At 38.6% G+C, this 19,762-nt stretch overlaps 2 protein-coding genes and 1 long non-coding RNA gene across 7 annotated transcripts in view; all 3 read left to right on the forward strand.

The window, feature by feature from the left end:
* Window positions 1-1,671: 1,671 nt before the first annotated feature.
* Window positions 1,672-10,323, forward strand: tmem41b (transmembrane protein 41B). Its single transcript, XM_020098917.2, has 7 exons — window positions 1,672-2,026; window positions 4,420-4,537; window positions 5,610-5,738; window positions 6,415-6,508; window positions 6,952-7,056; window positions 7,573-7,711; window positions 7,793-10,323. The coding sequence occupies exons 1-7, from the start codon at window positions 1,930-1,932 to the stop codon at window positions 7,960-7,962; spliced, it is 852 nt and encodes a 283-aa protein (XP_019954476.1). The 5' UTR covers window positions 1,672-1,929; the 3' UTR covers window positions 7,963-10,323.
* A 2,417-nt stretch (window positions 10,324-12,740) lies between these two features.
* The window catches only part of dennd5a (DENN/MADD domain containing 5A), a 30,578-nt gene continuing 23,556 nt past the window's right edge, over window positions 12,741-19,762 (forward strand). For 2 of the 5 annotated variants that reach the window (XM_020098821.2, XM_069524314.1), the window contains exon 1: window positions 12,792-13,044. In XM_020098821.2, coding sequence (XP_019954380.1) covers window positions 12,945-13,044 — 100 coding nt within the window. In that variant the 5' untranslated portion in view covers window positions 12,792-12,944. Of the gene's footprint in view, window positions 13,045-19,762 lie in introns of all 5 variants that reach the window. The other 3 variants (XM_020098823.2, XM_020098822.2, XM_020098824.2) reach the window with 3 other exon arrangements.
* Window positions 18,675-19,120, forward strand: LOC138407518 (uncharacterized). Its single transcript, XR_011240953.1, has 2 exons — window positions 18,675-18,810; window positions 18,925-19,120. It is a non-coding gene; the product is annotated as an uncharacterized lncRNA (long non-coding RNA).

Consider the following 19,762-nt stretch of genomic DNA (forward strand, 5'->3'; position numbering starts at 1 on the left):
TTGCAGAAACATATTAAGCTGAGAAATATTTTTTCATTTCTTGATATAGCTTTTTGCTGGAGATTCTAATGCTGATTATTTGTAAAGCTGTGATTATAGAAATTACGATTCAGCAATGAGTTCTTCAATAGCTAAGATAGTCTTTTAGTCCAGGCAAGGTTCAGGTGCTGTTTGTCAGGATGGAATGTGGGGGACTGAATCATCAGTGGCAACCAGAGTGGTATGCAAATGGTAGCGGGAGAAAGCTATAGAGCATCAGTTGAACCTAGAAGTAGAGTGGATATGCCTCAGAATGATGAGATCAAATGCACAACACTGGGGTGGGACATTACCATCTAGCAACTGGGTTGGAGCTTGTGGAAAAAAACAGAGATAGTTTGCTGGGGAGTACTGGAGGACTCATGTGGAAGACACTGGACCGACTCATTAGGAGGACCAGCTCAGTCCTGGGATACCACCTTGACCCAGTGGAGATAGAAAAGAGAATGATGACTAAACTGTTATTTCTGATGAAAGAGCAGTCCCACCCCATGCAGGACACAATCACAGCACTGGGCAGCTCTTTCTGTGACAGACTGATTCACTCCAAGGGAGTGAGGGAGAACCACATTCCAGGACCGCGCTACAAACTCACTCAGGTGACTCAATTAACTTAATCTCTGCATATTTTATTTTTCTTTGCACACATGACAAACAACAACATACTGATCATAAATACAATGAGAAATTTAAAGATATGAGTGCAATAAGAACTTTTATTTGAACTATTTTATCCAGAAGAAATACACTCTCCCTGGTATAACTAATGCAGTCTACATAATACAACAAATATGCTATAAATTTGTGTCTACTGAACTCTATTGTGTTATTCAAAGAGATGTACCTGCAATTGGGCTTTCCCTTGTTGATTTGAATGTAGACAATAATATAAAAGGAATAAAGTGTTTCATTCATGGAATCAGGCAAACTAGGATAGTTTTCTTATATAAGCTGCTGAGAGACTGGGTGTTTAAAATCACTGAGCCAGGGAAGCAGCTCAAACTTGTGAAAACTCACAGATCTACTTCTGCTGCAGAAAGGTATGATGGCAGAGAGAGTTCAACACACTGCAAATTAAGAAAAAACCTGCAAATTAAGAAAACAACTTCATCAATTTGACGACACATGCGCTGCAACAAGTCACAATGCAAGCAAATACAGGAACCATCTTCACAGATTTGAACACATGCAAATTATGAAGCACGCTGCAAATTGCGAAAGCAGACGGAAATGTTTCCAGGGCACCAAAAAAAGTGATGAACTTGGCTGTAGTTAAAATCCTTGAGAAGTTTCATCACCACTAACGAGAATACACGAATATGTATTCATCTAGTTTTTGTCTGTTTGCCTTTTAAATTTGCACATGGAGCTGGGTGAAACGCAGTTTCGTTCTGCTATGTACTTCTTATGGTCTGAATGACAATAAAGTTCAATTTGACTTTGAGTAGCAGACTTCAGTAACTTCAGAAAGCAGTCAACTTTTCCGGTGTCATTTTTGCTATTTTCAGCACATTTCCGTATTTGCATGTGTTGTCACTTTTTTGCAGCGCATGTGTCTTCAATTTGATAACGTTGTTTTCTTAATTTGCACGTGTTTTTTCCTCATTGTCTGTGTGGAGCTCTCTCGGCCACCGTCAGGCTTTTTAGGGGCCACAAGACGCAATGACGGTCTGGCGGACGAGGACGAGGAGAACTGCAGGGGGCGCTGTGGTGCGCTGTGGTGGATGGTGCTGCTGGGTGTGAAGGTAAAAGGTCAGCCTGTGTAACGTGTCCGTCAGCGGGCTGTCACTTCACCGGTGTCGGTCACCAGTCACTCCACCCGCCGGCCCCCGCTGCCGCTACACACTTGTTCACTGGTGCTTCAGCCGAACTCGACCTTCACTCAGAAAAATGGCGAAAAAGCGAAGGGAGAGACGAGAGGCGGACGGTTTGTCCTCGTCCCAGGAGGAGGTGAAGGCGAACGACAGCGACTCCCAAGCGCTGAAAGGTAGGTTCACACTGCGGCGGCTAACAACTGCTAGCTCCCTCTCGGTTTAGAGAACAAAGCAGGGGAAAAGCAAAGCTAGCACTTGGGTTTTCAAAACGCAGACTTACACCAGTTCTTCATTTAGCTCAGTGTTTGTAGTGAAGCGACCAGCGAGCTACAGAAACCTTCAACAGCTGCGATGGTTCGCTTGATAACAGCAAAGCTAGTGACACACACGGTGCTGTGGGCTGGAAGCAGCTGAAGAAATACACATGACACCGAGGCAGTGAGCCCTGGACGAGCTGTGGACAAATTAAAGACATGCAGTGTCAGTCAGCACAACGCACCTACTATAATTTCACTTTCCCTAACAGCCTCTTTTATTGTCATATTTTACACGATTGCATAATTATAGCTGATGTATTTGTAATAACATTAAGGTCAAGGCCATACATTATATTTAGCTCTCTCGTGAAGGTCGTGGTTCAAAGTTCTTCTGATCACAGGATGACAAACAGCTCAACCTTTTACAAACCAAAGGAAGAAGAATAATGTTTCACCTCCTCACTGTGTTTGTACTGTATTGATCTAAAGGGAACTTGATGAAAACTATATTGCACTAATTAAGAAATCAGAAGTATTTCATTCGTTGTAATTGGTCGAGGTTCAGTTCAAATGATTTTATACCCTGTTGTATAGTTAATCTATAACAATGCATACTCTTTTATATACTTATTGTATGTGTTGTATGTAAAATCATAATGAGTAAATCAAATAGTCACTAACTACAGCTCTCATATAAAGTGGAGTAGAGGCTACAGAACATCTATCTACAACATTATTCTTCTACATTTTAAAGTGTTATTTCATGGAATTATTCAAGTACTGACAAGTACCTCAAAAGTGTTCTAACTAAAGTACTGTTGTTGATGTACTTCATATCATTTCACTGTTGCTAATGATGTGCCTGCTGAAAGGGATAAAGGGTAAACCAGGATGAAATGGGATGTAAGATCCTTTAATTCAACTACTTAAAGGTACAACAGTTAAACACACACATCGAGATAAAACCACACAAAAAACAACACTGTTATGAAAGAGATTTAGTGTAATTCCATTATTTAGAAGCGCAAATCTAAACCTCCATTATTTCCCATTGTACACGAAACGTTCAGAGGATTTCATTCACAGAGTCCAAGATTTTCCCTTCAAATAAAATATATATTGTGTCTGAACACAATCACTGTTATAAAGGTTGTTCTTAGTGCTACTAACTTTAAACAGTTTTGTTTTAATAAAATAATTGTAGCAGTATTGCAGTCACCCTGGTAACCTGTAATAATTGGCATCAGTTGTTACTGTTGTAGTACTGTTGTCTGTACTGTAAAGCCTTGAATGTTATCTTGATGTTCATTTGATGAAACAACCAATTTGCCTGTACATGCGTTTCAATATGGTTTGAGTAGCAAATCCTTTTCTAAAGGGGAAGCAGTACAATGGGTTGCTTGATCAACAAAACCCTGCAGCAGTACCTGACGTAACATATCCGTTACCATGACAGGAAGAGCAGGACAACCCCTCTGAGTTTGAGGGCGATGCTTTATGAAGCAATTGTTCTTTTGATTCTATCAAGGCTACAGGACCCATAAAGTGTTAGTGTGGGAGTTTTGTTAGTGTGAATGTAAAAAGTTAAACTGACGTAAAGTATCTCTGTGCACAGTTTTATAGCTTGTTTTATTTAATACATTGCTGGCCTGTTGACTCAGTGCTGAGAGTGCTTTCTGTAATAAAAACAATCATTCATCTTAAATGACTAAAAATAAATTAAATGCATTCTACACTCACTTTCCCAGCTTACTAGGTAAAAAATGCAGGTACAAAATTAACTGATATTTGTTTGTATGTAATTTATATAGATTAATTGTTGCTAAAATTTTACTGGATCTTCAACCTGGAGTCCAGGCTCTATAAATATTTGTTGGTTTCTTTTGCATTTGGAAGAATATTTACTCTCAAATTGCAGTTATCTGTTTAGGACTGTTAAGCCCTAATTCCTGTGCTGATTGGTCAGTTGTAATTACTGTTCATATGTTATTTAGAATTTGCCTCCCTTCATCTCTCTGTTAAATTATTTCACCAGTGTGCTGTACTTAACAACCAAAAAGTAAATTTACCTACAGTATAAAGTAACTTGCTGGCAGCTTAAATTATCACAGATATTACACTTGTCCCTTTCCATAAATCATTACACAGCAGACTGCCTCAGCACCAGCAAGAGTCTGTCTCATGGGGGAGGCTCAGTTCCCTGTTGGGGCTTGAACTAATGATGCAAACTTCATAAGAAAGTTACACAAGGCCCACTGGTAGCTAGTTAATCTGATTCAGGTGTAAACTCTTACTCTTCTTCCCCACAGAGGCTCAACATACTGTGGGGGGCTCAGCACGCATGTCCCTCCTCATTCTGGTCTCTATCTTCACCTGCTCTGCCTCAGTCATGTACCTGGTCTACAGGAACTTCCCAGAGCTTCAGGAGTAAGCTGCTTTTTGAACCTTTTTTGAATGTGAGAAGTGATCATGTCCATTATGAAAAGAAAGACTAATTTTGTATTCACAAAGTCCTTATTTGTAAATATGCTGCTGTTTTTTCAGAAAACCGAATGATGGGTAATGATTCACCCACAAGAGTAAATATTGTTTTTAAAATGATTTCTTTTCTCGTATGAGAGGCTGTATTAACAAGCACTGTTGGTGATGTTTGTATAGAGTGAGGTTATTCTAAAACAATTACAAAGTGAGTTAAGACAAAAAATTATAAAGAATCAAATGATCCTGACTAAACCAGATGCACATAAATCACAGTAAATTAAATAATTATTTCTGGATTATAGCATCATATGCTTTTTAAAATTGCCATGACCTTTAGTTTTGAGCCTTGATGTTAGTTGAGTGTACCCACTCTGAGTTATGTTGAGTTTTTGTTGAGTAAAAGAAAATCATTGAAATAAATCTTAAAGTTAACAGGTCACCAAACACTGAGAGGCAGGCGCCGGTGCACTGTTAAAGCATGACTGACTTTTCTGAAAATCGTTGAACTTGGTGCCTGAATTGCACCCTCACTCTCTCTGGCATTTTGTCTGGTTTCTCTCTACAATGTCAGCTTCCAGTTGAATACCCATTTTTGTATAGCTCAAATTTTAATATCAAATAAAAATGTTAAATCTCTTTTCTGTAATTTGACTGACAGGGACCGTTTTAAAGAGTGATTTTGACTAAATGAGCCATATAGCAGTTTGATAATTTATGAACTATGTATTTATACAAACCAAAACAAGACTCGACCAAGTCTCAACCAAAGCAGATGAAAAGGAATTTTAGAAACATGATCTTTAAAAAGTGAAACTGACTGTTTGACTCAGTTATTAACACTAAGCATGTGCAGCTCAGCCTCTCAAGGTTCCTTCTTTCTGAACTAGTCAAGCAGCAGAAACAAACACTGCTGAAAGCTATTTCCAGACTAATGTCAAAAATGTTTGTATTGTGATAAAAACTATTAATATTAGTGTTACATGTATGTGACTGAGGATCATATTGTTATGTTTTTCAGTGATGAAATGGAGAAAATCAAGATCCCCAAGGACATGGATGATGCCAAAGCTTTGGGAACCGTGTTGTCCAAATACAAGGACACCTACTACAGCCAAGTGTTGGTGGCCTACTTTGCGACATATGTTTTGTATCCTTGAAGAAAATCTATACAACTCGTACTTGATAAAAAATAAATCCTATTGAGAGTGATTGCAGAGCATACCAGCAAAGGCGTTGCAGTGATAATTTGTAGTAATCAGTTCTCGGTTTTGGGATGCCACCACGGTAAACACTCGTGACAGCTTCTTGCTTTTTTTTTTTTATTTCTGCCTGGAGTCTTCCACCAGGCATTCCTCAAAAGTATCACCATGTCTGGACTTCCAAAACCTGTCCTGCTGCATCTCATTCATTTGAAACATCTCACCATCAGATGAAAATGATCTGAGTCATTCCTCACAGTGTTAGCAGTGTCGGGTAGACATCAAGCCAATGACACCGACTCTAAGTCATGTCTTATCTTGTGTAGTGGTATCTGTATGTGAGCATTGGCTGGGATGTGCAGATAGTCAAATGTTAAGCTACTCAAATTGTAGACAAAAGATCAGGTGTCAGTGTAGTTGACCATTGCATTGAGAATAAGAATAGAAAGACAAATTTGCTTTGGAACTAACTGCAAAACATCGTGAGAAATTTCAGCAGGCCAGAGTGTTTTGAGGAAACTGCTCGATTATTTATTCTTGCTCTTGATTTATTTGTTAACACAGATTTGCCCTTGTTGTGACTGTAGGGTTTTGTTAAGTCGTTTACCTTGACGTTTTTGTCAGCCTCCAGACATTTGCAATCCCTGGATCTATCTTCCTCAGCATCCTGTCTGGATATCTTTACCCTTTCCCTTTGGCTCTTTTCTTAGTCTGCTTGGTGAGTAAGAACAGTATGAAATGTGTGATTTAAATTAAATATTGTTGCATTGCATAATAAATAGTTGTGTGCTTAAAGGTTTTCCTTGCAAAAGGGCATGTAAATACACTTCTTTTGCAGGAATGAATCCTGTAAGCCTCAAAAATTTGCATTTCCAGTCAGGTCATAACTGAAAATGAAAATCTGGGATGAACAGACAATAGTTTTACATCCTTTAACACTTAGTAAAGACTTATCTGGGTTATCTGTGCAGTTCAACAAGATATTTTTTTGCATGCATGTGTGTCGCCACCGAGACATTTCACAAGAGGAAAGGCTTGGTTTCACATCTCACAAGGCTACATTAGCTTATGTACATGCAGTGTCATAGCTTGAGATTGTGGTTTGCGCGTCCATATTGTGAGCTTCATTTACTGATCATGTGTTTTATCTGTTGTTGGCAGTGCTCTGGCCTTGGTGCTTCCTTCTGCTATATGCTGTCATATCTGGTGGGCAGACCCGTGGTCTATAAATATCTCACAGAGAGAGCACGGAAATGGTCCCAGCAGGTAAGAGCTGTAACACAGAATGCACAGTAAACTGAGGGAATCTTAGTGAAAGCAGTTTTCTCCTCGAAATGTTTGATTTGAATGATTATTCACTTTTATATTTTGATCAACAAATTGTTTGGTTTATTAGAAAGTGAAGGATCCAAGTGTTCTTGTTTAATTCAGCCAACAAACCGAAATGCCAAAAATATCCAGCTTATGATCAGAACAAAAAGCATCAGTTTGACAATCTTTCACCAGCAAATGTTAGGGCTGTAGCAGCTCTAAACAACAGTGGTGCGATCATTCATAACATGATATTACACATTTTGGAGTTGCTGCATTGTAGTACTATACCACTATATTGAGACTGGTATATAATGGTTCTAATATTTGACAGCGACACTGATTTCTCCCTCAGTTGAACCAACACTTCTCACTGACACTATAAACTGATCATGAGAATCCCATTAGATAGGATTGTATTACAATATTTTGAACCTTAAAAAACGTTCTGCTCACTGTATCTTCCCAAAGGTCGACAAACATAGAGATCATTTAATCAATTACATCATCTTCCTGAGGATAACACCCTTTCTTCCCAACTGGTTCATCAACATCACCTCACCTGTCATCAATGTGCCTTTGGGGGTTTTCTTCGTCGGTACCTTTCTCGGTAAGACTCTCTCCCTTCTATTGTTTTGATTTGGTATCATGTGCCAGTGACTCACCTGTGTTCCACCTGATTGATTTACAGGAGTGGCGCCGCCATCTTTTGTAGCGATCAACGCGGGTACAACACTCTACAAATTGACTACAGCTGGAGAGGCCGTGTCCTGGAATTCTCTGGCCGTGCTCGGTGTCCTCGCTGTGCTCTCCATCTTGCCCGTCTGCTTCCAGAAGAAGCTGCAGCAGAAACTGGAGTAGACCACTGTCATCTCCTCAGAACCTCATCTGCTGGCTGATCCCAACACCCCCTTCACTCAGCTCAGGAACACGCGGCTGTCGCCCAAGTAGCTGCTGGGGCTGGTGTGGTGCTAGTGGGAGAATCTCTGCCTGCTGGCGCGAGTACTCATTGACTTCAGAATGCATGCAGTGGTGGGTCGTTCCTGTCGTTGAGTAAAGTATACAAAAACTGGCCGCTTCTTGCACAAGTTTTATTTTTTTGTTTCTGTGAATTATTTCGTTGATTGTCGCACATCTTGTAAATGAGCATAATCACATTTTTAAAAATTATATTCACTGCTTATTATCATATGATTCTTGCCAGATAATTAAAGGTGCTACTTGTAGGATGTTGAAGTAAAACACGTTATTCTGATACTTGGATTTAAATAAATGCAGGTACCAGTTGTTTCATAGGACCTTCTTTTTATGGGGAAACTGCTGAAAGCAATGTCGTCAGTACCCTGTTCAGGCTTTTGCAAACACCTTTTTTTTCGTCTGGCAGTTGCACATCAGTTACCTCATCCTATTTGTTGCACCTTTGAAAGTCGACTTCCCTCTTTTAAAATTTATTTTGACTGTCTTATTTCAGCCTAATGATGTGCACCCCCACAGCAATAACTGTTGAAATAGTTTTTTTTAAAAGTCAGTTTTGATATTGATGCTTGACTTGGCAAATGTAAGCAGCTTGAGGAAAGGATGAAACTGTGTTGACAAATAACTGATCTTAGTAAGTGCTACTTTTGTCAACATGTAGGTGAGTTCCCATGTTCTTCCTTGAAGGTGCCTGGATCCACTGCCTCACAACTCCCTCACACATCTACCTATTTACCTTTGCTACTGTGACTAGGCTGATGTTGTGTTTCCTCACAGAACATCCAAGATCTAACCCAAACTCTTAGCTTAGCCCAATTCAAATGGATTTTTTTAATGAGGAAGTTGTTATGGATTATACCAACACAATGACTTATGTGTGTTAAGACGCTTGCAGCACCACAGTCATGCAGTGGGTTGCACTGTTGCCTAACTATATGGAGTTTTGGCCTCTCCGTGTCTGCACCGTGGGTTTTCTCCAGGTCGTCAGGCTTCCTCTCACAGTCCTAAGACATACAGGTTGAGGATATAGGTAAAGTGGAGACTCTAAATTAACCTCGAACAATTGTTTATCACTCTATACATGTCGGCCTTTGAGGCTGGTGACCTGTGCAGGGTGCACCCTGTCCAGATTTGCTCCAAACAGTTAAGATAATGGATGGATTGTAGAAATCCACAAAGTTGGTGCGAAGCCAATTCATGTAGGTCTGTAGTTTCCAGAATCATGGGTTAGAGGGGCTCTCAGGATTTGTGATGGCGATCATAATGTTCACACAGGTTGTGTATATTTGTCTCTACCCCACATCTCTTGCTGTGCCAGTGTAGAACTGGAGATGTCTGTGTCGAGGATGATGCACCAGTGCCCTCAAAGTGACTTACCTTGCTCTTACTGCTTCCATTCTTCACCAGGAGAAAGGTATTATGATGCCTGATTTATGTCCTTTACATTGTTTTGAATGGCTCATTTCATCCTGTGCTATGAAAGATTACTGATTACTTTTACTTTTCATTTCGATGTGTTTTTTTGCCTGTGTACCCTGGTAACTTATTGCTGTTGCTTAAAAAACTTTCTGGCCAGTCTTCAGAGACGTTGATGCAGTGAATGTACATGAGGGTAAATCTTTTTATTTAATCTCTTAAAACTGCACATTTTTAGTCACAGTTGGTTTGGTGCATCTTGAGATATCATGTTTTTATTTTAATGTCTTAAATATTTAACAGATTTAAAGCGTACTACTGTAAGACTATTCACCTTGTAAAACTTCAGTTCTACTATGTGAGGGCACTATTATCTTAACATGAACTGTTCTCATACAATTTCATCCTAAATTGGTTTATGCAGGACCTTCTCTTGTTCACCTGATATTCATTGTTGTCTTAAACTGCACATTTTAATAAGGTGATGAAGTCAATAACTAAATGCTATAAACTGGCCCTAAATGTTTGTTTTTTCTTATTTTAATCAAGCTAGATAATCTTCATATTACTCCATGATATTTTTTCTCCCGTTTGCTTTAATTTTGAAACCTTTTCTGGACAAATACTCAGTTATTGCTTTTCTTTATCCTCCTACACTGTTAAAGATGATGTGAGGCTCTCCCTGTGTAACCCTCTGTTAACATTTCAAATATTAATATGAATAGTATTATTTTGTACTGAGCAGTGATTTGTTGCAGTATGAAGTGTTTACAGATGCACATTTTTTTTTTAAAATATTTATTAATTCATTAAAAATATCTTTGGAAAATATTATGTGATTCCTGAGAGTTTGGAGTGTGGAACTAATCATGCTGCAGCAGTGTAAACTGTAAAATTAAATTCCATAGGATGAACAGTTTATCAAACTTGGGGATTCATGTATAAAAATAAAAAAATGTCTGTCTGACATTAGAATAACTTCATGCTTATTAAACATCTTAAATATTTACTAAGGCGCTTGTTAAATATCTGATGATACTGTTTTATATAAGTTCATTGTCTTATCAGATTAATTGTAAACCTTTCTTATTACTATATGAAGAAGCGTTGCTGTTACTATGAGCAGCAGGGGGCAGCAGTGCTCACTAAAGGTCCAACTTCATCTGTTTAATTTGCTCATATGATTTTATCACAATTCTTGTTCATTCACTCAGTTTCTCTCTCTACAACGTCTGTGTGATTCCAATGATTCTTAAGGACTTGATGTTCAACAACATATAATGTTGTCTCCTTCCCAACATGAGAGAGAACCTGTGGCAAACTTCAGTAGTCATGAAAACTCAAAAGGTTTTAGTTTGTCCAGTTTGGACGACAGTAAACAACATGGCGGCCTCCACAAAGAGGATCCCCCTCTGTGTAAGCATAAAGTTTTTAGATATAAAGGGCCCATTCTATGGTAAAAAAAAAACAAAACAACAATTCATACAATTTAGATGAAACACACCAGTGAAAACATAAATAGGATTATTTTGTATTCAATTTCTGCAAAAAAAACCTTAAATTTTACACACTGGACCTTTAAGATCTTAACATCTTTATATATAATATCATATAATATATAAAAATACAAGCAGGGACAGAAAAAACTAAATACACACTAAGAAAAGAATAGGCAGAAACATACGAGCATCATCAAATAGAAAATAACAAGCCCATGTTAAAAACATGTTGGTAAAAAGATTCATTTGAACATCAACATTCAGATGATTGATGTGGACAAAGAGTCTTTATATGAAATATATAAAGATGAATGATCTTATTTTACCCCTCTTTTTTCTGTACTTAACATTCATAATGATATTAATGTGCTTTTCAATGTTCGATCTACACTTTCTACACTTCTTTACAGGACTCTTGATAGAATGTTGACTTTTATCTGTGTAGAAGATGATGTAAACAGAGGCTGGAATATTGATGCCTCCCTAGAAATAAGTAACTAAAAAGACTAAATCACTGTCTCGAAGCAAAGCAGCCTGGTAAAGTGAACAGCTGACTTAGTGAGTGGAGCTGCACTTTGGCTGCTGAGTATAAATAATCAGTATCATGCACAAACAAAGCCTCATGTTACATTATGGATTGTTGCCAGATGATTACAGCTGTGCTGCTGCTGATGGACCACATTACTATTAGACTGCAAAGCTCTTGTGATTTCTATCAATGTGTAAAACTAAAAATAGTTAGTGTAACTAGAAACTAGGGAGAATTCTTTCAGAATAAGATAACTTCTCCAAGTTATAAAAAGTACATGGAAACTCCAAATGGAGTATTCTGAAATATTGTTTGTAGATTAATAACAGGAAGAGTTGTTTATATATATGGCTGAATTTGTAGACTCTCTTTCTTTAATTCTTAAAACATTTCAGATTAAATGGTAGTTTGGGGATGAATTCACATTTAGACATATAGTGGTGAGCAAAGGTTAAGGGGGCTTTACTTGTTTCGATTGTTATCCATCACATGATGTGGTCAGAAAGGCCTCTAACTGGTCCCAGTGTGAGTGACCTCAAACAAACAGACAGTCACAACAGAGGGTGTGGCAAGATAAAGTTGCAGGATAGGCAAATGGTGGTCACACTAAACACTGATTTGATTCAGTTGTTTTTTCTGTTTCATGCATTGTTTAATGGAGTTGACTGAAGTCACCTTGATTTTAGTCATAAAAGATTGTCAGCAGGGTTCATCTTCTAGTACCTTTATTTGTACTGAAAAGTTTTTAAAGTCAAAATCAAGACACCACATTGTTAAATCAAAAATAAAAAGGTTATTTATATAGAATATACATATAAGTTCAAACAAAGTCCTTGTTTTATTCTACATACACAGTGTTGGGATAAAAGCAGGGTTCCTGACATATTGCTTTCTGTGGTTTGGTGCAAAATTGAAATTAATTTCATATTAATTACTATAACATTATCATTGGCACTGTAATAATTAAAATATTAGCAATAGTGCACATCAATAAACATTGCTTCTATTCCACCATAGTCAGCCACATGAGGCTTTTTATTTGTCCCTGGACAGATTTACAACCTCCTACACAAAGAATTCAAAGAATCAAAAGAATCAAAAGATTCAAACTACAATTCTACTGAGAATTTTCTATGTTGTTGCACAAAAACATCATTATACTGCATCTCCGGAGTTTTACCAACTTTTTTTTTACCCGCTTGTGTTTATCTCAGCAGCAGCTTTTTTATTGTGAAGGAGCCCGGCCGGATGATATGTGTTAGCGCTAGCTTGTAGCCGCCTGGCTAGGTTTAGCCTCGGTTGTGATTTTTTTTTCGCAGTATCGCAGCTGTAGCATCCATGATGGCAGCGAGAAACATCCGCTCCCAGCCCCTCTAGTATGCTCCCTGTCGAGGGGAGAAGGGAACCACCGGGCCAGTCTCAGAATGACCACCGGCTTCAGCTCCGGTTCCTGCCGGTTCGCAGATTATTTTGTGATCTGCGGACTCGACACCGAGAGCGGACTGGAACCCGACGAACTGTCCGGTAAGAGCGTTAGCTTTTCGGGGGTGGGGGGTGATCGTCGGGCTGGTGCTGGGAGCGAATAAAGAAGGAACCGTCTCATATCGTCATGCTGACATGGTTATTTGTGTTTGTACAGCATCTGAATGTGCCTGTTTGTTGTGAACGCGTGAAACACAGGGTGCAGGTTATACAGATGGAATCACAACACCAGGCCTCGCTCGTCTCCTCAGCCTGTTTGTTTGTGCCGCTCAGAGCAGACAGGATTATTGTCTCTTTTATTTCTAACTTCCAAATATCGATAATCTCCATCCTGTTTTTTCCCCCACTTTAAAATATGAAATTAATCTGACGTTAGCTCTGCTCAGTTTCACGCGATCGACACTTTCTGGGGTTTGTTAGTTTAAACACCGACGTCGACGCAGTGTAATTACACCTGAGAGGTGTTGTCACCGTGGCTGTCACCGGGTTGTGTCAGGATCAAGCTGTCAGGTGCCCCAGGCTGTTAATGTACCATACAACCACCATCACCACCATCACCACCATCACCACCATCGACCCCTGACAGCATCGTCTTCAAGTCACCTCCACAGAGGGCACACCCTCCCCTCACCATCTCTTTAATACACACAGCTTAAACATCACTGTAAACACAGCACAGTGGGTGAGGGTCCTTCTGTGGCTCTTTCATGATTTGTCTGCATGTGTTTGAACTGAATTGCCTTGAGAGGATGTGTATGCATGAGGTTATATATATATTTATATATATAATTACCAATAGTTTACACAAAATGGTATAATTGCAGATAGACAAAGTGGCATGTCCTCAGAGTATATGCCACTTTGTCTATCTGCAATTTTACCATTTTGTGTAAACTATTGGTAGTAACCTCTTTTTAATATTTTTGGAATAGAAAAGGGGGAGAAAACCTGATAATCACTTGGCATCCATAAATAGTTTTTCATTCAATTTATTTTCCATAAAATATATCATGTGAAACAGATGAAATGTATGGCAGTATATTACCTGGTGTCTAGATCTTGTGGATATCTGGTATCATTTCCTTTAGATCATGTCAGGGTTTTACACAGCATCACCTCCAGTAAGAGAATATCCTGGGGAAACCCTGAGTTTTATGCAAGCAGTCAGTTCTACAAAGACATGATGATGCTTCAACTGAAATTACAACACTGATATAAGAAAGTACATTATTGTGCTACTGTAATAGAGGAAAGTACTGTTACTAAAGGTCAGACTGCTGCTAATGGTCATGTGTAAATGTACTAATGTGAAGTAGCTTTAAGCCTGTTCTTAGTGACTAGGGTGACAAAGCTCTTACTGCTACTTCACTCTAATGGCCCCTGACAACAATCCAATTTTTTTGATTCTTTGTTTTTTTTACTTATTTAAATTCTTGTGAATACAAAAAAATGTAGTGCACAGTGATTAATAGGATGAAACTGTGACTCAGCAGGTAGTGAGAGGTCTGTGGTATTGCTGTTGAATGAAAGTTTTTTTTCCTCCTTCAAGTAAGAACACGTCAAAACGGCTTCTCATTTTCAAAGACTCAACCCATGCACTTCCTTTTTTGAACTTCCTTTTTAATTCACGTTCCTGTTTACGACATGAGTACATATTTTCTTGAAATAAATAGAATTTCAAGAAGATACTGTGCTCTGTTTGGACATGTGCATCTGCTTGACCAGACTAATAGGGACTGACTACACTGACGTGGTGGAATCTGGATTTGCAGATCTTGTTTTCCTCTCTGTTGTCGCTTTCCATCTGCAGTGATCATGTTGTCCTTTTTGAAAAACGCTCAAGTGAATTCATTTGAAAATGTCAGCCGTGCATCAGTGGGAACAGAAAAAGAACATAGTGGTTAATTATCTCTCGTCAGAGCATAGTTATGAACAATAGCAGCAATATAGAAAAGACAACTTCTTGAAAGACATAAATCAATACACTTCAAATCAGATTGGGTAATTCCCCATTTTTTGGCATCCCCTCTCCCCTTTAAACTAACTTACATTATTACAGTAGCTATATTGTACTGTTCTCAAATAACAACTTCAATGTTTAAATTGCTTTAAATTGCAGATTTTCTCTGTTATTTTTAATCTATGCTAAGGTCAGTGATAAGATTTCCTTCCGTCTCTGTCTAGATAAAAATGGAACTAACCCAATCATTGCAAAGATGCTCTAACAGGGACTCTGTGGTCAAACCTGGCTGATGTTGTTCTACTTACTGCAAGACGCAGCTGTTTACTGTAGAGGTTTTAGGGGTTTGCCCTTATCTGCTGTTTCAGTTCTGAGTTGAATAGAGGAAATGCTGTGGAAGTTCCATATTTACAGGTTATAGATAATCACATCAGCCAAACAGTTCCTTTAAGGTAATCTAGATAATATACCTTCAATACTTTATGTTGAAGTACAAGGCATTGCTTTCTTTGTCTTCACCTTTTCAGCTTGAAATCAAAATACTGTAGATGTTTGAAACTAAAATGCACCCACATTCTTTAGAAAAGAAAGGTAAAAATCAATGTAAGTCTCGATAATACAAAACAGTAAATATGTGATAAGTTAAAAAAGCAGTTGGTGTGAATTTTGCAGATGTCCGTACTAAATGCTAAATCTTCTCTGTAGCCTCAGATATGGGGATGTTCTGTTTCCTTTGTCACATAGTAAACTGAATATCCTGAAATTTAGACTCATGAAGACGACACCTTGGTCTCTGGAATTATAATGAGCAGCTTTTTTAGAGCTGAAACTCTGAGTGATTTATTGATTAGTTAACAGAGTGATTAGGCTGCTTTTCTTTTTCATACAGGACGATGGACAAACTAGACATTTGAAGACAAGTCCTTTGGCTTTAAGGAAATTGTGGCAGGATTTTTTATGAACAGCAAAAGAACCCAGTGTTTGATAAACCCCAACATATTAATTCATCATATAATTAATAATTTCCTGACTTTTAACGGCCAAAACAATTAATGAACTGACTAAGAATTAGCAGATTAAGCAGCCCCATTCAAAACACCTGTTACTGAACAAATGCTTGTGTCAGTTATAATGGAAGAACAGTTTTGGTCTGCTTAGATTAATGAAAAGGCAGTATTCACTATAAAGTAACTTACTGAGGGATCATTGAAATCACTTAACCATTGAAATCAGTTTCCATACACTCAGGGATTGAACCAGTTTGAAAATAATAAAAGCTGCCCGGCCTCAAACTTGCCTCAAGAACAATGAAGAAAATGATCCACATTAAACTCTCTTGTGATTGAACAGAAGCTTGTTGAACATGATGGAGCGGTGATTGTGTACAGTGACACACAAAGACACGACAGACACTTCCTTGAAGCGCTGTGAGGACCTGATTAGCATATGTATGACCCTGCAGCCTCACAGGCCACACTGGAAACACAGGGAGCTGAGGGACATGAGTACACTCATACACAGGCTCCACTGATTCAAATGCTAAATATCCTTTTGAAATTTCCAGGCAGCCTCGCTCCCCCCCTCAATCCTCTGCAAACAAATGAGGATCAATGACTCAACGTGCAAGCTAGCTTTAAATGCGTAATATCCTTTTTCATATTTCCATTCCAGAGTTGCGTATTTATGGGCCTGTAAAGTCTCCCCTGTCAGTGATTTTACAACATCTTGCTTGAAAATGTATCTGGGAAATGATAGAAAATACTGCCCTTTAGGCTCATCGGGCTGTTTCTGTTTTTTAAATGAATCAATTCATCCCAGGCTATTTCTGCTTTCAGAATTAAAAGCCCCATCTATGCTCCCAACAGACGATGTTATGTGGCTCATAATTGGAGATTGTCTGTGGACGTGAATTAATGGACATGACATTCTCCTGGTTGAATCATCTCTACAGTGTGATTCTTTGATTAAAAATGTCAAAAGCTTGTTGATATAAAGATTTGAGAGGTGATTAAGAAGCATGACCTAAGAATTGACAGTGTTTAGCAAACTGACATTACAGAGTGCAGCTTTTCTTGGTTCATTTTTCTTGGATTCTAAAACATTTTGAATGGATTCAGCAACTAGGACGCTGTGTTCTGTTTATGCTTTGAATTGTCTAACCCCTGACTGCATTCATCTCTATGGGAACAGTAGAGGCTCGTGGTGTTTGTAGAACTTGGACAGGTTTTGTCTGCCATGATAAAATATTGACAAAACCAATTTCTTAGATATTATATTGAAATAATTAAAACTTGTTCACATAATATATACACGTGGGATGTTCCACTTTGTGCTGGAGATGATTATCATTTTCATTCACTTTGGAGAAATGTCTCTTTCTCTTGCTCCTCGGTGCTGGTCCTTGTTTGAATAAGACTTTTATGATGGTACGTTCAGATTTTCTCTTGAAAGGTGATGAGACACATTCTTTCCCATCACGTCACACTAATTAAACCTGCACATTCTTGTCTAAATGACCGAGGGTTAAGTTTCTCTGAAGACCAACCCTGTGGCTGCTAACAGATGTTCGATGAGCTGAACTTCCAGGCTGTCGTGTTACGTGTGGCTGATATTTGCGATTCTCATTGGCTTTGATTCTTGTCTCAGGTTCAGGCTCTTGTACCCATGCAGAATCCAATAGCAGTGGGTAAAGTAGTGAAAGACTTAAAAATAAAAAGTTCTGATGGTTCAGGTCAAACACCAACTGTATTATGTTGATGTTTATATGATGTAACATTAACAGGTTGGGGGGCGAGAGGGACTGTTTCATAAGCACTGAACTGAGAACAAAGTATTTGTACAGATGTTATAGTAGCTGTGAGAAGAGCAAGAAGAAGAAGCATGCTCAGCCTCTCTATAACAGTATTTTGGTTTCCAACTGGTTCAGTGTGATTTCATGCAATTCCCTCTTCACTAGACTGCTGAAAAGCTACCGAAAGTTACCAAAGAAACACGATGCAGAAATCTGCTTCTCGCCTGTGAATGCTGTTAACCACAGATTTAAATGATGAATGACAGTGATGTTGGTGTGTCAGTTTCATTCATCTAAAATAGAGCTGAAACTAACAACTGTTTTCATGATGGATTAATGTGGCAATTATTTTCTTGATGAAATGATTGTTCCTGTAAAATGTCCAAAATGTTGTATTTATTTTGTTAATCTCAAATCAAATGGTTTATTTTGTCTTAACCGCAGTTCAAATCCCAATATTCAGTTTGTGATCATATAAGACTGTTATTTTTCACATCTGAGAAGCCAGAAAATGTTTGTTGTTTTTCCTTGAAAAATTAATCATAAGATTAATTGATTATCAAAATAGTCCGATTATTTTTCTGTTGATTGACTCATAAATTAAGATCTAAAATGAAGTTGTAGCCTATAACCCTTTTCAACACTATGACAACTGAGAAATCTAAAATCTGGGAAACTTTTTGAGAAATGTTGTCCTTCCATTGAGAAAACCCCGCATTGTGTCAACTGCACTGTGAGCTGCTGTAAGTGAGCCATCATGTCCTGTCAGCACTGGGTCCTCTGGGTGAACAAGTGTTGATGTTTTTGCTGCGGAGCTATTTTGAAGCGTCTTCGCCACTTTCTGCTGCAGGCTGTCGAGTGGACTGTGAATATGGCTCTCCTTTTAGGGTGGTGCATCCGTTTCTGTCTGAGCAGAGTGCGCCGTGCTACAGGAGGTGTGAGGGTGTTAGCACGGGGGGGCTGCTGAGCTGCCAGTGGTCCCTGGCTTTGGAAAAACGGCATGATGCCAAAACTCAGTGACGCTCTACTCCCACAGCTACCGGTCCACGCTCTAATGGTATCACAACGCTATTTGATTAAGAATATGAAAAATCAATAACATGTTCACACTGTAAAGTTTGTTGATGCTGAGTCGACTCCCCACTTGCATCAATTAGCTTCTAATTAGCAGGTGAAGACGTTGGCCGAAGCAATCATCTGTGTTGGATCAAACATTTTCACTTGAGCCTGCTGTGAAGAACAAGGAGAAGGAACAATGTCAGCAAAATAAAACGCCAGAGTTAAAAGTTTCTTCTTTTCTTCTCATCATAACAACATCAATGTGAGTTACCTTCCTGGCCTAGCTTCTGAAACTGTGGGCAGTTTGCATATGAAAGTAGACGACAGATTAAACCACCTAATCCTCAAGACATTTGCTCCCTCGCCAGGATCTTTTTCACTTTACCTAATGTGAAATTGTTTGTTGCTGCACTCAGCACCTCCTGTCTGGATGTGTCGACTGCACTTACTCGACATCTTTCTCACTGTCTTGTCAGGGAAAATAAACCGTGAATTTGAAGGGTATACTGAATCGCTAATAGATTTTGTGGTCAGACTGTTGGCCTCTTACCTGACTGAAGACAGAACCATTATTACCCCCGTGTGCATTTTCAAGATATCTCTGTACACAACCTAAACCATTGATCGATCACAAAAGTAATTTATGATCACATTATAGGAATGATGTCATTGTGAAATCATGCACTATGAAATCAGAAAGTTATGTCATAGTGTATTAATGCATTGACTTTTTCAACCGATAACATTAGAGAAATGATCTACAGATTATTTCGATACGTGAATTAATCATCATCAGTCGTCACTATATAAACACAGTCCATTTACCATACCGTACAACTGAGCTATTGATGATGCCATTACTACAATATACAGAACTCTTGGGGTTTAACAGAGCGTGCATAAAGTTTGCATTGCCCCGCCAATGCTTTTCATTCAAAAGTTACAATTAG

The sequence above is a fragment of the Paralichthys olivaceus genome, chromosome 1 (genome assembly GCF_024713975.1).
Source record: "Paralichthys olivaceus isolate ysfri-2021 chromosome 1, ASM2471397v2, whole genome shotgun sequence".
NCBI classification, from domain to species: domain Eukaryota; kingdom Metazoa; phylum Chordata; class Actinopteri; order Pleuronectiformes; family Paralichthyidae; genus Paralichthys; species Paralichthys olivaceus.

Excerpts from the sequence above, each read along its gene's own strand:
- tmem41b (XM_020098917.2), top strand. The coding sequence starts at position 1,930 with ATGGCGAAAAAGCGAAGGGAGAGACGAGAGGCGGACGGTTTGTCCTCG. Across the intron at positions 7,057-7,572 it reads CACGGAAATGGTCCCAGCAG|GTCGACAAACATAGAGATCA; the intron begins GTAAGAGCTGTA and ends ATCTTCCCAAAG. Across the intron at positions 7,712-7,792 it reads CTTCGTCGGTACCTTTCTCG|GAGTGGCGCCGCCATCTTTT; the intron begins GTAAGACTCTCT and ends ATTGATTTACAG.